Source organism: Nothoprocta perdicaria, unplaced genomic scaffold, assembly GCF_003342845.1.
Source record: "Nothoprocta perdicaria isolate Ctin4 unplaced genomic scaffold, notPer1 scaffold_7, whole genome shotgun sequence".
Lineage (NCBI taxonomy): Eukaryota > Metazoa > Chordata > Aves > Tinamiformes > Tinamidae > Nothoprocta > Nothoprocta perdicaria.
In genome coordinates, this window is record NW_020455976.1 from 1004031 (window position 1) to 1023211 (window position 19181).

General features: G+C 39.9%; 1 protein-coding gene across 2 annotated transcripts in view; it reads right to left on the minus strand.

Annotated features, from left to right (window-relative positions):
* Positions 1-678: 678 nt before the first annotated feature.
* The window catches only part of LOC112957034 (ligand-dependent corepressor), a 34265-nt gene continuing 15762 nt past the window's right edge, over positions 679-19181 (minus strand). The window contains exons 5-8 of one of the 2 annotated variants that reach the window (XM_026050548.1): positions 12012-12144; positions 7642-7929; positions 4700-4793; positions 679-1906 (exon numbers count right to left, since the gene is read on the minus strand). In XM_026050548.1, the coding sequence (XP_025906333.1) occupies positions 937-1906; positions 4700-4793; positions 7642-7879 (1302 nt within the window). In that variant the 5' untranslated portion in view covers positions 7880-7929; positions 12012-12144 and the 3' untranslated portion in view covers positions 679-936. Of the gene's footprint in view, positions 1907-4699; positions 4794-7641; positions 7940-12011; positions 12145-19181 lie in introns of those variants that run through there. The other variant, XM_026050550.1, reaches the window with a different exon arrangement.

Consider the following 19181-nt stretch of genomic DNA (forward strand, 5'->3'; position numbering starts at 1 on the left):
CATACCCTAATACATCATTTAGTGTACCCTGACTGCTCCTGACCAGGAGAAGCTTGTCTTCCGTGAGATAAGGCTACATCCTCAAGCAGGTGAGTCTAAATATCACCCTTCAATAGTATCAAACAAAATTACAGCGAAGGTAGTGTTACAAGTAATTAACCAAAGTATTCTGAAGGTAGTGTCTGTAAGGTTTCCCTCCCCTCCCCTCCGGGTGAGCACTAAGCAGGCCGTGAACAGCAAGAACATTTCATTTAGAAAAGGAAAGTGGAGAGCCTAAGTAGACCCAATTGATTATCCGTCTAATATACAAATCTCTGAGTTCAAGAGGTACCATTCCTAAATGACTTGATTTAGCTTAAATCTTTCAATCAACTGGATCAAAGGAGTAAAACAAAACAAAACAAAAACCACCTTTCTGAAATATTGTGAAGAATGACAGTCTGATTCTCAACCAAAAAACCTGGGTTTTAAGAGAGAACCAGTTTAACAAAGTGGACTTATTTTTTTCCCCCCTCTAAAGGCAAATATTTCAAAACAAATCCAACAGCAGAAGTTCAGGCAGGCTCTACAGGCAAGGTGTCCACTTCCACAGGTCTGCATTCCTTGTGAGGTAACTCAGCTCTCTATTACAGAGAAACATGCAAAAGGCAAAAGAAAAAAAAAAAGGGAAAAAAAAAAGGAAAAAAAAGGAAAKAAGGGGGCAAAGGGTTAGTGGACGGGTGAAGCGGGGGGTGGAAACTGAGCCATACCAGGCTAGAAAAAATTTACAAGCGTGACATTCAGAGCACACCTTTCACCTGCGTCCACACGAGTCTATGTTAAACTGCAAAGGAAAGAGCGTTGCAGCCAACAGAGGAATCAGGTGTGCTCAGTGGTGGCTGAACGATGCAGTAGTGCTCACCCAGTTTGCAAAGTAATTGGCACTCTACAACATCCCTACTCGTCTTTCAATTCATTTGCACTTTGTGCTGCTTCTCCCTGGGGATCTAATTCAATCTTCACTGAAACATCCTGCCCCTCCGACCTCATTAATTTCATTTTTTTCTTTGGAGGGTTTTTCAAAGTGCCCAGCCTCTCTTTAACTTTGTACTCCAGTGTACTGTGGGGGATCCCATAAATACTCTGAGCTTTGGAAACACTCATTTTCCCGCTCATAACCACAGAGATTGCTTCCTCCAGTATCTCGCTGTTGTACTGTCTGTATCTCCCTCTCTTCTTCCTAGGTTGCTTGGAGCCAGGATCTCCCTCTTGATCTGAGGTGGGATATGGCTGTCCAGAGGTAGACTGCTCAGCATCTGAGCCCCAGGAATCTGGTCCAGCATCCAGCAAACTTCTCCTGTTCTGTTTTGGAAGGATAGCCCTTAACTTTTTGCTAAGCGCGCTCTCCGTTTGTGAACCCATTACCAAAGAGCTATAGCTGTACTGGTCACCAGTGCGGGACTCCCATGAAAGGTCCATGCCTCGAACTTGTGGTATCTTTAAATCCACAGGAGACGAATGGCTCACGTCCTTTTTCCCATCCTGTTTAGTTTGAAGTGACATTTTTTGAAAGGCAGAGTTTTCTGTAAGAAAAGGAAGGTCACTGATGTTGCTGAGTGCACCATTTCCCCTGAATTTCATGCGGCTGAAATTGAATTCGTAGTGTGGTTTTGCCCAAGAAGCCTCCCTGGATAATATTAAGTGCTGTCCATGATTCTGTAGTCCAGATGGCCCATGGCTGGCAGCCGTAGCAAACTGGTTTCTGCTCAGCAGTTCTTCACTAATCTGGAGTGATCGAGCCAGCGGAACTTTAAGAGATGTGGAGTGGCCATAACCTTCCCTGGTTCCATCCTGCAAGCTTCTCGGAGGTCCCCCATCACCACTCTGTAGTCCCTCCGGATGGTGCTGGCTGGGTCTCCCAGGTCGCCTAATTGGATGGAAGGAAACTGATGTGAGCAGGACTTGCACAGGTAGGGAGGGATGGGTGAGGGGGCCACTCCTTTATTAGAAGGCCTTGCTTGGGTAACATCACTTTTTGAGTTATTTATTTTCTCTAATTTTATTTTTTTTTACTTTTTTAATTTTTTTTTTTAAAGTCTCAGCATCAGTCAGTTTTAAAACTTGTTTGCAAAAAAAGAGAAGCTTTTTGGGCAAAGAAAAAAAAATGAAACCTGTTGGCTGGTCTCTGGTTGGGTTCACAAATTCTCGGAGTAGAAAAGACTTCGCGCAAGCGTCTGAAAATAGCACCTTAATTGCAAAGTAATGGTCAATCTCCATGGATCTATACAGAACTGTGTTACTGGCGTGACGTTACCACTAAACAAGAACAGTAATAAAAGAGTAAGCCAAAATGCAACATATTCAACATGCAAATATGACTGCCACCTGCAGTATCTACACATAGGTGGAAAACTTGGATGAGGTTTGCTTATATCATATGGACGATTTTGCTGCTCAGAAATGCTTAGCAGGCCTCAGATATTGCCTGGCTTTCACTAAGCATCGAACACGAAAGCTGGGATGCTGCAGATCACACAGACAGACACTGCGTTACATCAGACTTACCACATTGCTCTCTCAACAACTAGTTACACGTATACATGTCCCTGATGCTCGTTTCATACATGTCATGACTAGAAAAACACGCCCACCCCACCCCCAAATTCCAACTGTAAGCTTTAGTCAATAAACGGGGTTAATAGCAGAAAAAAAAACAGTAGTGTGCATTATCATTATCCTTACACCTTGTGTGGTTTTTTTCCTTTTATATGACACGGTCTACTACTACTATTGTAGATAAACAYACATATTTTAATATTTTGCTTGGTTAGGTCCTTCTGAGTCACACTGGCCAGGAAACTACATAGTTTCAAAAACCACCTCCAAACTTTCCCATATTCAAGATAGCAGTTAATGAAGAGATTAGGAATCAATTATATTTTGATGCCTTAGGACACTGTGCTGGTCTGACGCCATCTAGATCAACCAGCCTTATTTAAAGACAGGATAAGCACTACTGAAAAGCTGCATTATTGACTGTCACATTTAGATTGTGATAAATGTTTAGAGTAAAGAAGTACCCACTGAAAGGACCTGCCATGTTACATGCAAGGCACGCGGGGCTCAGGACACAGGGAGCTAACTCCCCGCCAGGATTTGGTAGGTCTGAGTCGTAGCGGGTAAGGAGCCAAGGTGGATTCAGAACAAAATCCGAGAGACATGAGGAGGAGGCAGCCGTTCCAGTAACCCTCTCCAGCCATGTGCATTCTCTGCCCCTTCTGCAGCAGGTACAAGCGGTACAACGTGCACCAGCCTTTCTGCATTGTATGGGCAGCTAACGAGGAGACGAGGCTCCCTTGACCTCCCTTGAAGCTGCACAGCTTGCAAACGCCCTCCCTGACCACACACCTGCACAGCTACCTACAGGTATCAGGATGCAACAGCTTCCCTTGATCCCCAGAGCAAGCAGGACAGCACTGGACGCYGGCCCTGCGCTCCCCACGCGTCCGAATTCGGCCCTCCCTCGATACACAAAGTGCAAAACTCGGCGGCTTTTACTGACTTCATAAGAAGAGAAAGCTCCAAATAATCCTTTCTGAACCAAAAGGGAAGAGCTGCGAGGGAAGCTTTATGCTGAAGATTTTTTTTAAGGACTAAGACTGAATATTAAGCAAGGACTGARCTATTTTATTGCTACAAATATTAAGAGGGAAATGTAATCCTGAAGAGAAGACTGAGATGCTATTTTTTTTCCAAAGATAAGCTTAAAAAGTCAACTAAGTTGTTAGCAGCACAGGGAGGAGTGGGTGCGTGTGCTCGCCTAGGATGGCATTAGTTTAAATAAATAGAAGCCAGAGGCCATTATAAGGTTAGAACCAGGAATTCAGTATTGATTGAATCCACATACTCTTTCTGTACTTCACTAAGATGATGATCACTTGTTCACAGCAGCTTCAAACTAAAATTCTTTTATCGGTACCCCAAATACCTCCTGTCCCCAACCAGCCTCTCCAAGAGCCAAGGGTTACCAAGCTTATGTAAGCTCTGACCACTAGAAACAGGACACCTAATAAGTAATTTGGGGGGCAGAACGTTCTTTTGCACCCTGAACTAATGAAGACAAGAGTACACCACACATTTTTACAGTCTTTTAAACTCCTTCAGTGCTACAACACAACCATAAATCCAAGAAGCTGTACTGCAAGTTTTCTGAACTATCAGACTTTCTTCCCCCTTTAAGCAGCGATATCTGCTAGAAAATACTAACAAAGACCAGGCAGTGACTTCAGTCTAATTCAGCTTCATTCATCACTCACATCACTGCTACCTCTAAAATGAATTTTGGGTTATTTAGTCTTCCCCTAAGGAAGAGAATTTAAATTACACTGCCCCAAATCTTCATACATTTAACTGCTTGAACCCCCATCTCCACAGACATCACTTAACACTGAATCCAAGAAGCAGATAATTAAAAGATCTTTGACTAAGAACTAAACTAGCCAAAATAACAGATATTAGACTTCTTAATTGCAAGTTAAGCCTGCTTCAGTTTGCAACAGCTCTTATTTGGCAGGTGGGATGAAGGCATTTGCCAAAGGTCTGAATTGAAATAAACATTACTCCAACGGGTTAAAACCAAAACTCAGTTAACAGGAGGCAGACAACACGAGTTTTTAGTACAAAGCAGTTTAAAAGGTTGTAGAAAGTTGCTCTCTCTTACCCATTCCCTGGAGTACTAGAGCACCCTGGAGAGTGACTCAGAGAGGTGCTGCCGGCACAAGGACTCTTCTTAGTGGATAAATCAAGCACTCCGTCTAGAGAGACAAAAGAATGACCTGAGCACATGAAGAAACAGCATCATATGTTCCCCCAGAGTAAAACAAACCTTTGGAGATAAAATAGTATATTCACATGGGTAGTATTGCATATAGGTTTTTCTTTTTAGAAAAAAAAAAGGGGGGGGGTTATGAACAATTTGGTTGAGGGGCTTCAACAAAGTCATCAAAAGTTTAAAAAAAAATTAAGTAAAAGTACATCCCTGTTACAAGAGTCAGGGCATATAAACACCAGTTCAGGATACAACATGGGCTACAGGGCAACTAATCCTCACAGGTCCCAAAATGAGACACTCCCCAAACTCCTGAGGTTGTGGAAGTTTTAAGTCAATATTTGAAAAATTCTTGATCCATATCCACGGAGGAAAGGTCAGGTTAGAATTTCACATTGTAAATTTGCTTTCAAGTGCAAAGTGAAAAGCACCATACCTGTCTTGGTCCTTTCTCCATATCTGTCAGGCACTTCCTGGTAAAGCTGTTTTCCCCTTTCCTTTTTGCTTTTCCCCTTTCCATCCTGTCATTTTGAATCCCTCTCTGCTTCCATATACCAAGTGTTTTTCCTGCTAGTCTGCTGCTTCCCTCTCCCCTGGACACACACTAATGGCATTTCTTATTGACCCAGGCTCCTCTGCAGCCCCTGATGTAAGCTATGGGCTTCCAGACAGCAGAAAAGGGAGAGGAGAACATTTTGTGAGGGAAGTCTTGCTTCCATCTCACTGAAACTACTTGAAATTCTACTTATTTTAATAAGAGTATCATTGCCACAGAAGCAGCACAGCCATCTGAAATTCCTGGAAACTCTGAAATAAGGAATTTACGAGGCAAGAATAAGTGAAATCTGTTGGCAGGGTAAAACTACAGGCTTTTCAGATCTACTTGCTCTATTTTACTCAAGCAAAWGCCACCCAATGCACGAACAATGCAGGATGGCTTTCACATTGCTTTGAGTTCTCACCTGACATAAGGAGAAAACACAAAAWGATAAACTGTGAGCTAGAACTAACCTCCTATGGAAAGCTGTTCCACCCACCACTTTTGGGAAGTTACCATAACCCAAACTTAAGCGAGCAGAGACTTTGTGCTTCCTTTGAATGGGCTGTTATCCAGGCACAAGACACACTGACTCATTCAAGGGGCTCCTCCTTTTCCAGAGGATGCACCAAGTAGCACAGACTGCTAAAAGARGCTTCATTTGGGTGACTACTGGGTCATCAGGACCCAGTAACCTGGGAGGACAAGCTGCATCCAGCCTTGTTTCCCACAGAAATTGATTCCCTTTTGCCTTCTACAATAGAAATACAGCAAAAAACCCCACTGGAAACTCTTTTGGGACAGCCTCTTAAATCACTCATTAAGCCTGGCAAACTCCCTGTCTAGATATGTTCATATAAATTGAAATAAAATACATCAGCTAATGGATTACTGCCCGAGTTAATATGCACATGCTCTAATTCTGTGGTAAGTGTATGAGCATTGTAAATTATCTGGAAGCTTTTTCGTAGGTTGGGAGCGAGATAATAACCTCACTCTAAACATCTACAAGTAGGTATATGCTTTCTTTCTCAGCACTGTATGCTCATTAAGAAAACAGAATCAAAACCGAGTCTCCTCTTCTCTCTCAGGGAAGAGCTTCATAAATGTTAAACTGTTTTGATCATTATAAATACATATGTTAAATACACGAGTTAATTACAGCTACTATAAAATTAGCTACAAAGAAAAGTCTACCAGCTAAACAAACGTACAGGTCGTCTTCTGAAGATGCAGTCCCACTGTAAAACTTTCCTTACAATATTTTAACTAAAGTGTTGAGGCTGTTAGAAAAAAGCAATATGAATGGTAACTTYCCAGATGCCCAAGCTGTATACTGTGGGACACACAAAGTTAACCTTCTTACAAAAGAGTCCATAACCCAAGTGTAAAAGAGCACAAAAAGATACCCACAAACAGTACCCAAGCTAGCCCATGGCTTTATTTATTTTTGTGAATCATCTTTTCTACTTGAGGATGAACAGGCTACCTTGGGTTGAATGGAATTGATTTCAGGCACTTAGTAACACATTTCTAAAGAAGGGGAAAAGGGCTAATTTTRACCCCATCAGTAAGTTACTCTGATGATAACCTCTATTCCATATTTCAGAAAAACATTCACATACCATAATCTGCACAACTTGCTTGCTGAATTTTTTTTTTTTGATAGAGAGCAAAGCTTCCAATTTAAAACAAGCCCTGCAACCCTACTACAAGTTATTCATCTGTGCTCTGMAAAACAAGTCTATTTTTAAGATCGAAAAAAGACATTTCTTGTAAATGCATAAACAGGGAACCTATTGTACAATTCATGGCTATCATTTTTACAGCCTTTACCAGGCTGTCACAGAATTAGTATCTTTAAAAGATACTGCTTTCACACTATGACCAGAAAGAACATAAATCAATCAGTCCTTTAGTCAGATTATGTATTGATCTTCAGGACAACGGCCAACATTATAATTTTCACGACCACGTGTCCTTGCCTGAGCAGCAAGTGAACAGTCTGACACACAGTTTCTTGCAGCTCCCAAGAGCGCACTTGTCCCCAGAGTKTGGAGCACGTCCAGCCCTTTTGCCCTTCTCCAGAAAAGCACTCATGTCTACAAGCCTATATTCAACAGGTCTTTTCTCTACCAGTCGTATGAAACGAGTCATCATTTTCCCATAACGACATCTAYCACTTTTCCATTAAAAATTCCAGGTCAAGGTGCAAACGTTGAGGTGTCTGTCTGGGCGACAAGCAAGCTGCTAATGGACTGCAATAGGACGCAAGACACTTGGGTATCAGTCCTACCTTGTTCACTAGGTTCTGACTGAGACTTTCTGACAGTAAGGTCCAGAGGTGAGTCTTGGTCAGCCATGAGAAGTTTGCTGAGCACAGGGTTCTGAGCAGTTGCAGCCGTGGGAGAGGAGGCGACCAGAGATGCTTTCAGCAGGCTTTGGTTCTTTGTGCTATTGGGCTGGCTGGAGTCCTGAGTAGAGCTATTTTTTGAGGTATATTCAGCAGCAAACTGTCGGATCATTCGCTGCATGATCTCACGGGCCACTAGGGGAATATTGGGGTCAGAGACCCTAGGACTGTCTGCAAACATTAGAGATTTTTTTTAAGGATGCACTTTAAGTAAAACAGCTTTTATATTAAATCAGTTTAAAAAAATCCATTTAAAAAAGCCAGAAATAAAATAGTTTCTGTAGATGTACTTTAGCCTTAGGATACCTGAATGAGAAGCATTACTATTTCTATTGTAACATATGAGAATATATATATCTAACATATAACCCAAATAAGAGTTTCCTATTTGAAATAGGCAATCTCGCATTTTGCTTCAATTATATCCAACCAGACCTTAATAACGAGTGGAAATGTAAAGGTGAGCTGGACTCATGAAGAAAAGCACCAGCAAAGAAATTCGTTACAAAAAGTAGAACAGGTTATTCATGGAAGAACTGAGCAACTTACCTGCAATTACAGAGGGGAGCAGAAAGAAAAGGGGTGGGGGGGAAGCAGTGCCCTACAAAATTACCTGGAAATAAAGCTCAACAGTTCTGATCCACACACGTTACAATATTTTACCTTAGAAGATTAAGAGTTCAAGTGTCTGTCAACCCATTCTATTTCTTGTCAATTCTATCATCATAATCAAAGCAGCATCAAATACTACCCAAAAGACTCAGATACTTCCAATTTGACACCTCTTTTTGTRTGTATTTCTATTTCTAAAAGAGTTACTAAAACTATTAATAAGAAATGCAAATTGGAAGCAAGATACAGGATAAATACAAGGGTATTTGAGGATATGTGCWACAAAAATACATCAATACAAATCACCGTTTCACACACGTATTGATTCATCACATGAGAGCAAATGTGACTGAACACATTTCCTGAACAATCTCCAAACAAATCTTTACAATCTCCAACAAATCCTAAAAAGAGTTTCCAAAAGGAACAACAGCCAAGTTTTTACTTCCCCTTCCAATGGCATAGAAGAAGAATGCCCAGATTGAAAGGTAATCTATCAAAATTGATCTATCAGAAGTATTAGCTGTGATAGTTATCTTTTGCTGCCATTTTTGACCAAAAAATGGATCTACTTTAGAGGTATCAGTAAAGGACGATGGAGYTGAAGGTCTGAGTGGGGAGCTGTGCACAAACCAGGGAGCAGCTCTGGGCACCTGCTACTTGTCTTGATGAGCAGCCGTATTGAGCTTCCAAGACACACGGAGCGAGCCCAGCTTCCTTCCTGTGCAGCACAGCTCGCTACATCTAAAACCTCGCAGAGTCATCACGTGTGATCTTACACTCGCACAGTAGCTGCAAATTCTGAGAGGGTTATGGAAATACTCAGGCATTTCTCTTTCTATTCTACAGGATGCTTCATTACATTACATTTTATTTACATGGCACACCAGAATTTTAAGATACTCCCAAAAGAGGGGCGATATCTAAATTTAATTATGGCTCAGATTCCGAATTTCTTCCCGAACAGTCCACAAGGAAACGAGCCATAACTGGGAGGAAGCTGTTTCTCAGTGAGATTTCCTCTCTTTCCTAAGCTCTCTACTCAAGCCTGTGACAGGCACAAGGAGAGCCCAAAGAAAGAAACTCTGGGGCACAAACCAGAGACCTTCTCCCACTGCGGCCAACACTTTGGCACGTGCCAGGAACACGTATATATGGTGCAGAGAAGGACCAGAGCTCGCTCAAGACAAACTCACTATACAAAACTGATTTTTGAAATAGAGTAGTCACCTTTAGGACTTCTTGCTTAATTCAGGGCATGAATTTTAAGTGCTAAATATTAAAGTTGTTCAAAAGCAAATGCAAAATATTTGTTGGTGACTGCAGCACCACTTTGAAGTCAGCCAGATGTTTATTTTGACCTTGCTTATTTATTTGAAATAATGATTTAACTAAAACAGATATGACATCACAGAAAAAAAGTGCTGCAAATCTTTATCAGCTCTTCATRAAACAGTACATGTGAGCTTTAAAACTTTAACATCCTTTATGTATTTTATCTGTACATAAAGCCTAGAAAGGCAATGGCARCCCAAGGAGGTTTGATTTCACTCAACTATCATAACTATCCTGTCACAAGCTAAAAATGTCAGGGAACTGGATCCCACCCTCTGCTTTTGCTAGAAAGCATGAATAGCAGATAGAAACATTACTGAGTGCCTTGGCCACAAGGCAGAAAAAGCAGACAAGATTAGTTYAGGGTAAACCTGTTCACAAGGTGTGCTGCTATTGCTAATTACCCATGTATGTTAAGGCATGCTTGACCTGCAAGAGGCAGCTGTTCACTGAACATCTGCAGTTTCCTCGGATCTGCCTGAGCTACCAAATGCCATTCTCCAATGTTACGGGCAGGGAGGATGGAAATGAGTAGTAGTTATCACTGGCATGAAGCCGGGAGAGCCAAATCTTACTGGGCAACAAAGCAGCATCCGCACACTGGCCACGTTTTGCATCCTCTGGTAGGGCAGTGTCTGGGGATCTCGTGGCAATTACCTAATCCTTAAAATAATCTAAATACAGGCAAACCCAATAATGATGCACTAAGTAATCAGAAYCAACTTCCTTCCAGGCTCTTCATCCCCCCTTATGTTACTCCTGTGCCACACACAGCCTTACTGGAGGAAGGAAAGGAATGCGCATTAAAAAATAAAGAAAAAACGGAGRGAAACAACACCCAATGAGTCTTAGCTGCTTGAAGTGATTTCATTATCCTCATTCTGTGCATCTGACCATGAACACAGTGTTAAATCCATTATCTGCACATTATAGTATCTGATAATTCTATTTCTCTCAAAATTAGAAAAGGATCCATTTCTCTAGAGTAACACATAAGAATCAAATGTGAAAATTCAAATTTAACATTAAATAAGGTATTAAAAATGAAAGTGGCTAAGGAGTGATTTTTCCATTAGAAAATATGGAAAAAGTGGACAGTATGTATTTTTCTTCTTTCCATTTTTTTTCCCCTTAAATTGCTCCTGTATTTAAAGGGGGTGGGGGGAAAAACAGCAACCTCAACTTTAAAGGAAAAAAAAGGCCCTGGAAAGGGAGACTTGGAATAAAAGAATTATCTGAACTATCTGTGGTAATGTAATAACTATCCTTCATACCTTCCTACAYGCTTTATGCAATACATCACAATGTATAGTTTGTATTTATTCATATAAGTCATAAAAGCTAAAAGGCTAAAATACTGTTATCTACTTAAAACACCTTTAACTATTTTGGTCACTGAGAGGATGCGCTGGGGACTGGCTGCAGCAATTTCTAATTTGTTAAACTGAAGCCTTGCATTGTGCCCCCACAGACAGGTTGGAATTACTGATTTGGCAGATTTTCCTCACACATGGGTGAGGCTGATAAGTACAACACACTGTCATTCAGGATGCATTGGAAAGCAACCTCTGGATTGCTGTTCCTCAGATTGGTAGAATACAGTGAAATGACTTGCGCACCCTCTTAGTTTAACTTGCATAACTCTCCTGCAGATATTTACAAGATTTTTCTATCATTTAGCTCTTTTTACAATTCTCTGAATATTTCAGAGTACAAGTTTTCCAATTCTTTTTTTGGTCACTTCTTATATCCCTCATGTACAGCACTGGTCCAGCAATGTCTTATATTGCGTGTGTGTGCGCGTGTGGGAAGGAGCATCACAACAGACCACAGTCAGAAAGAGTTCTGACCTTTAAGAAAAGCTACATTAYAATAGAAACCATTAAAAACAAACAAAAAACACACATCACACAAATCAACCAAAATAAAACACTCCTCACACCACTCTCTGCCTCTAAACACGCTCACCTAATACCACTTGTTTTGGAGGAACAGTTCTGCTTGGGAAGGACTGAGTAAACCCTCCAAAGTTACAAAGGCACCAGTGTTCTCAGGGAAGGTTTTGTTTTAGGGTTAATGTGATGMCTTCCCTTCCTCCCTCCCAAGCCTACACTGCTCAACTCATACATTATTCGAGAGGGAATTGATATTCTTGATAAATAYGCAAGATAATTGAAAAATATTGAGTATACAACAACACTTTGAACATCCCATCTTTGAGATACCTCCATTGCATGCAAACAAAAAAAAAAAAAAAAAGCAGTAAGAGATAGCATTTCCCTCCACCCCACTCCGTTAAAACCAACCTTTTCTGTAAAAGACTGCATTGAGGAACTCTTCCGCTTGCCTCTCAAACCGAAGGATTTTTGCTTGCTCTTGTCTAAGCAGAGCTTCTTGTCCAGCTTCCGAGGCTGGCTCATCCAGACTGACTAAGTGTTCCTGCAAAGATAAGTAATATTTGTAAGTTCTTTCTGCCTGCAGAATTARAGAGTCATAGGCATCGACTATTTTAATACACTCAAAACTTCRTTAGACATGCAGCACAGTTAGATCTATTTAAATCATAACTTGAATTTTTGGCCTCTGCAGTACACTGGACTTTGCCCTGTTTTGTTGTCATAAACGTAACAGAAGACTAGAAAGATTTGATAGCAGTACGGGAAACAAGAGCCTACCACAAGTGAAACTATTCAGATATTTTACCTCGCATTTTGGTCACAAACCTGATTTCTAATGTTTGCTCTTCAGCTAATTTTAGTTTCCTATGAAATATCTGCCAAGGACAAAATACAAAGARAATTCTACTTACTCTACACAACATACTTGCAAAATGAGCAACAAATGACCAAGCAGTAGCAACAAATGGGTCTTTGTCAAAAGTCGGAGTAGTAGCTACTCTTAAGTTAAAAAAAAAAACCACACAAGTCAGGTTCACTGCCTGCAACACCTATGATGAATTCAAGTTCATTATATGCATTGCAGTTGAACTGAAGCAACTCAGTTACAGCAAAAAAATGTGCCATGATTTCAAAAATAAAAAACAGTGTTTTAGCTAGGTATTGTGCAAAATGCCAAAGCAAGCTATACATTTTAAATATAATTCAAGAACTACAAGTCTATGGTTATAAAAATACAGACCTGAAATGTTGGAGAGCTTTTTCTCTTTTCTGTTTTTTCCCCTCCCCTCCACTTTGATGTCTTGTTCCAGCTCAAGAGAATAATAATAATCCCCTTTCTGGCCCTTTCCCTCCCACTTTCATTTTAAGTAATATTAAAATTACTTATATTTACCTATGGCAGGAGTGTATACAAAACCACTCTTTGAGTTTAGGGAGTGTTTTGCTTTGTTAACCTTTACATAATATCAGTTACCATAATATCCAGGCTATCTTGGGCCTTTTCTGGGCCACTAGCGTACAAGCCAGACTCAGATAAATATTGTTATGAGGCAGAAATGGAAGGAAACTCGATTTGCAAATCATTCAGAATTCACAGAGGAAAAAAAAAACATTCTTAAGTTTATCCCATCCCAAGTTCTGGAGGTTTAATGAAGTGAGGTTACATAAGCAGCATATAGCAAGTTAATGAACTCAGCAGTCACATGAATTATGCAGTGGACTCTGGCCTGTACAACAGGGCCTCTGACCATAAGATTTCTAGTTTAACAGCTTCCAAAAGTTTTCTCCATCAAAAGCAAGAGGGGTTACTATCCCAGATAGGATATGAAGACAAAGTTGTAGTTTATCCTAAAAATAAGAAGTATGCCATCATAGAGGTAATAGGTAAATAAACCAGATATTTTTCCTGGTTTTATGAAAACCAAATCGCCTTTTTATGAAGACGGGATTTTGAGGAAGTTGTAAAAGTCACCAAATTACTTCAGCTTTTTCTTATCAGATAGACTCCARGCTCGCTCTTAAACCCATTGGCTCTCACGGGAGATACCAGCACTTTTGAGATATGCTTTTAAGGAATATGAATTCCGACTGTCTGCTTAACTACACTCAAAGAGCTGACGTGTGTAGTGGCTACTGCTGTGCCAGCAGAGCTCCCAGGCACACAGGCACCCCACAAACACATCACAACATTGTAACTGCTTTTTTGAGTCTTAAATACATAAAGTGTCAATATAGGATCTCACAGTGAGATATACGTGAAAATAAGCCTAAAGTTTTTGTAAGAGTTGTTCTTTAGGTGCGACTTTACAGAACATACTTGCACTCTTTTTGAGACTGCTTTTATACCTGAGAAACCTTGATACAAGATCCATCCTGGCTAACAACTGCCTCCTTGAATCAAAATTATCACCGAGTTATGTTCTCTCATGGAATCATATGAAATGACCAGGATAGCTGCAAACCCATCTTATCAGTTTGTATAAAAAAAAGGAGACATCTGTGCAAATTAACCAATAATATCACTAATCTAGGCAAAACAAACACACAAAGACATTGCAATATCTAAGCAGATAAAGACAAAATGCTTTGCAAGTTTTACTTTAAGAGGAACTTCTGAATTTTATGTGCGGAGATTTGGCTAGATAAGATCTATTAAATTTAATTAGCATCCTCTGGCTAATATCCCACAAGCTATAGCAAAAAGCTTGCTTCTAATTCAAAGGATGAAATCCAGAATGGAAGGAAATACTATCCCTTCAATCAGAGGTAACATTTTGCCCTTTCACAGATTGCAACTATGAAAGAAGCCCAGAAACACAGTAACCCTTGTCCCAAGTAATACATTTAAAGGTTTTCTAGTACTCCTTGTTACTAAGATGTTACATAACATGAATCAGAGCTTAGTGAGGCTGTGCAAACCAAGTTCAGGGGCAGCAGGCCTCACCGCAAGGAAGCTTAGCCCACATTATTCATATAAAGATAATGTATGAAGAGTGCAACCAAGTTACCTAGGCTAATACCAATTTACTAAAGTATGCATTTTATACACAGGAAAAAAAAATGATGAAAATGGGATCTGCAAGACAAAACTAAGCGACTCATGGGTAAATATCTGAATAAAGGACAACTGACCCACTGCTTTCAAGGGAAGCAGGGAGAAGTGGGAAGGACAGTGCTCAGTTCTTACCTTCAAGCTAAGGAACAAACACATCTTTACCTGCGTGGATCTTATCAGTGTCATTGTGAAGACAACACACACATTGTGAAGATACACTTATACAACTGCTAGATTTAATCATGTGCATTAAAAAAAAAAATCTTTATTTTCTTAATATGTCACAATTATGTCAGCAGTCTTTGCAACTCATTAGCCTCTAGAGGGAAAGTTAGCAAATTTTCACAGTGCATATTTGATTGTGATTATTATTCAAAGGATACCTCCAAAAGTTTCTTTTTTCTTTTCACCATTTCTTCACAGCAACTGTTTTCTAATGCACTAACTTTAGTCTTGTCTTCTCATTCTGCAGTACTGAGTAACATCAAAATTTTCAACCTCGACACACAGGTAATAGGAAATAGGAGTTATTATTAATCCTAGGAAGAATTGCCACTGGTTAGAAATAGCCTAGAAGATTCAGTTATTTTTACAGGCTATTTATAATACTCCACTTCTTCTGTTCCCTTCGTACTTCTCTTCGCATGAGAAAAGATTCCCAAAGCATCACTCAAATTTCCTCACGACACTCAGAATCCCTGGATTGAACAGCAATGCTTTAGGAAGAGTTTCCTGGAGCAGCCTTTCCAAATCCAAGCCTGTCCAGAATCCAAAAGGGTCAAAGAACTTTCTGCAGCCCAAGCTAAATCCTAACTGCCTGGAGAGACAGAGGGAGGCAGCAGCACCGGTGGCAACCCAGACCCAGACACCCAGGCCAAGCTTAGGCTGAGGCTTTATTCTTCTCTCTCCATGCTGATGATTTCCTCTGCATATACTAAACAAATACCTCTCTTGAAATACTCCCTAAGGAGTTTTCTATTTTTGTGACCCTAGCACCTTTTAGGCATCTTTAGCTCATGATGTGATAAATCAGTGTTGTCTCTTTTGTGCACTTTCTCTAATACATCAAGATCATTTTCAATTGATCATCAAAATGATCAAATCATTTCAATGAGCATCCTCTTGAACAATCTGCAGCCTTTCCCACCTAAATATACACACTTCTGTATTTAACAATTATTTTCTTATTAACCAAGATAACTGATATGAGATTTATCAAATTCAAACCGATTCTAACTGATGCACAATTACTGACTATGATTATCTATGCTAGAAAAAGTCAATAGAAAAAAAAATGCTTACATTCAAATTTGTGCACAAGCAAAACTGTTACCCAGTGTTACTAGTGAACATAGCTGCAGATTACCACAAACTGCCTCTTCAGGTTTTAACCTCCATAACAAATTATTTTAAAATAACCCAATATAAAATTGACAGTCTAAATGCCTGAGGTTTTTTTAAGTGATGAAATCCATTAAAAAATGTTTTAAAGCATCTCTCGGCGCACTTAGGATCACTGTACACAGTTTAAACACACTTTAAACCCATCAAAATCGTAAGAGTTCTGCAACTTCAACTCATTTGCAGATATTTCCTTCTTCATCTTAAATTATTCTAGGAGTTAACACTTTAAAAGCAGTAGATTCTCATCAGAATTCTTCAGACACTTACCACAGTTCATTTTTGATTGTTTATGCTCCTACACAGTGAAAAGATATCAGTTTCAGAGAGTGCTATTATGACTTATCATAATGAAGTAATGGCATAATATCACTTTTAGGTTGCTTGTTCGTTTAAAGGAATTAGGAGCTTTTAAAATAACCTAAATATTTTAAAAATTGAGGTTACTCTGATATGACTCCTTCAAAGGTTCACATTCTGAACCCTACCATACTTCTTCATAATCTAAAAAGAGAAAAAGAAACGTTAAGAGATCCTGAAACTGGATCCAGGGCACTTTAGAGTACCACAAAGGCCAGACTCAACTTTCTGCCATCAGCAACGTGAGACTCCAGAAAATGCCCCTGGAAGACATTTTCTCTCTTGCTATTGTTGTAGTTCAGACATATCTGTAGTTAAAATAGTTCATATACTTAAGAGTATTCTTGCTTTACTCTAACTAATGGCATTAGTCCCTACTTTTTTTTATATAAACATAAATTGCTTTATGTATCTGTAAACAACAGTCTTTTCTTCTACAGAGGAATATACTCAATTCTGAATCCTTCTTTAAAGGCTCCTTTCCATCTGTGCCTTCATTCCTGGGGCTTTCTTCTCACCTACCTGCATCCTTAGCTAGGCACCGCACTCCAAATTTGAGCAAATTACAGCAGAAGAACAGATACTACCTGATTTTATGCAAGCGTTCTAGACTGAGTCTTAGATTCCCATTGCACCAATAGTTTAGTTAATTTTTCAGGGTTGGCTAAGTAACTAAGACCTAGAACTAAGAAAAAAATAAATCAGGAACACTTAAATTTCTAYTTGTCCAAATTCGTAGTCTTCTCTGTCCTGAAAGATTTTAGAAGGAAAAACATTATATAAAAAAAGACTTTGCAAACTATGGTCTTAAATCATTCCATAAAGGATGAAGACCATGAGAAATTGAGAGTTGCCACATTTTCAGATAATCCAAGCTGGATCATCATGTTTGATAACACAGAAGATGATGTATTTACTTTCATGGCAAGACAGTTAGGGGCAAGAACTCTTTTTGTCTTTCACATGCAATGTACATACATTTCTGTATACTGACACCTGTGCTAATAACCTAGTAACAGTTCCTCATAAAACTAATTATTCTCTGTTTGATCATTAAGACGGCTGTGGTAAGTGAAAAATAAGAGGGAAGAAAAACAGAAATTCTAGAAGTTTTCCATCATTACATATAAATCTATAGAATTGGGCAGAAACATCTGGGAGATTTTTCTGCCTACCTTTTATTTGCCTACTTTAYCATCCCTCTCAAATGACATTTAAATCTGCTCCTCTATCAAAAAAATGCCTTATATTTTGACTGTCAAAAAATAAACAAACAGGCTTTTGCTTAGTGTGCTCCAGCCTCCATGTCGGAACTACTGCTACAAATAAATTAATCTTTCCAGAATACTTCAGCAGATGGTTCCCTGTCCTTTGAAGGACGCATGTAATTGAATCTGATTGCTTGTAAAAGCAAGAATTAACATCACCGAATGGGGTGGGAGAGCAAGTGCATGTTTCTTCCTCAAACATCCCTGCCAATAAACTACTCATGACCTCCAACTTCCATCCTAGAGGCCAAAACTAAATAACAGGTCTTTCATATGGGCAAACATAAGCCAGGAAAAAGCTCAAGATTGTTTASTTTTTATTTTATTTTTAATCCTGCCAAATCAAGTACATCGATGCACTCRAAGGCAAAATGTAGCACACTGTTTAATTACTCCCCTAATCCAAGGGAGAAACTGGTAGAGAGGTAGTCATTGGAAAAAGAAGGTCCACAACCACACACAGCTACCTGGTTTGTGGCYATCTCGCTCCCACCTGCCACAGTTTCTAATACACAGCTTTTAATTCTGTAATTCATCACCACATAGGCACAAACCCAAAGTCATCCCATATTGCCCACTTTTGTTAAGGTAAAAAGAAGCACATGAAMGAAAACAGAAAAACAAACAAGGAAAACCCTGGAGAGAGGATGAGGCAGAGCACAACGGCAGCCACACTGGGTACTGGAACAGACAACGTGGACTAGTTACAGAAGCTCAAACACCTTAAGAAGAATTAAAGGTATCAGTTGTTCCAAGGAAGAATTTTCAAACAAAACCAGTGTGTTCTTAATTAAATTCTATCCATYGGCTGAAGATGTAAATGYCAAATGAAATTATGAAGTTTGAAATAAGGATCAGAAGTTTTTCTTTCATATTATGATGTTGTTATATCCAGGCCATTTGAAGACATCCCCAARAAAGGGAGGGGGGGAAGTGTGTGTGTGAGGGTAAGGTGATGAGTGGGGCTGTATTGAAAGCTAAAGGCCTCAGCAATGGTCTGCAGTTTGGTCTGTCCGTACAGGCAAGGAAGCGCTCGCCCCTCGGCCTTTCTTACTGGACATGARGAGCAGGACTCGAGGACTCACTAGTCCCAAAAGGACATATTCCTCCTCCCACTCAAAAATCCACAACAGAACCAATATAAGCAGGAGAGGCAGGAAAAAGAGGAAAATAAGGAGTCTTACATGATCCARAGAGGCCTCAGATAAACCAGGGTTGACACAGGGAGGAGGAGTCACAAGTCTGATCTGGACAGGTTCTCTACTCCCCTTGCAGAACAGCCAGCAATACCTGGTCACCCAGCAAACAGGCATGTACAGAAAGCTCTCCTTGCTACCTCAGTATAATCCACCAGCAGTCAGAAAATGGCTTAAACGAGCATTTTTGGCTACCAAAATGGAAAGCAACAGAAGCAGCTGTGCAAGTCCACAGCCATCAGCTCTGACTCGCCCTGGTCTGCTTACATACCTTTGATGTAAGGTATACATCACCAGT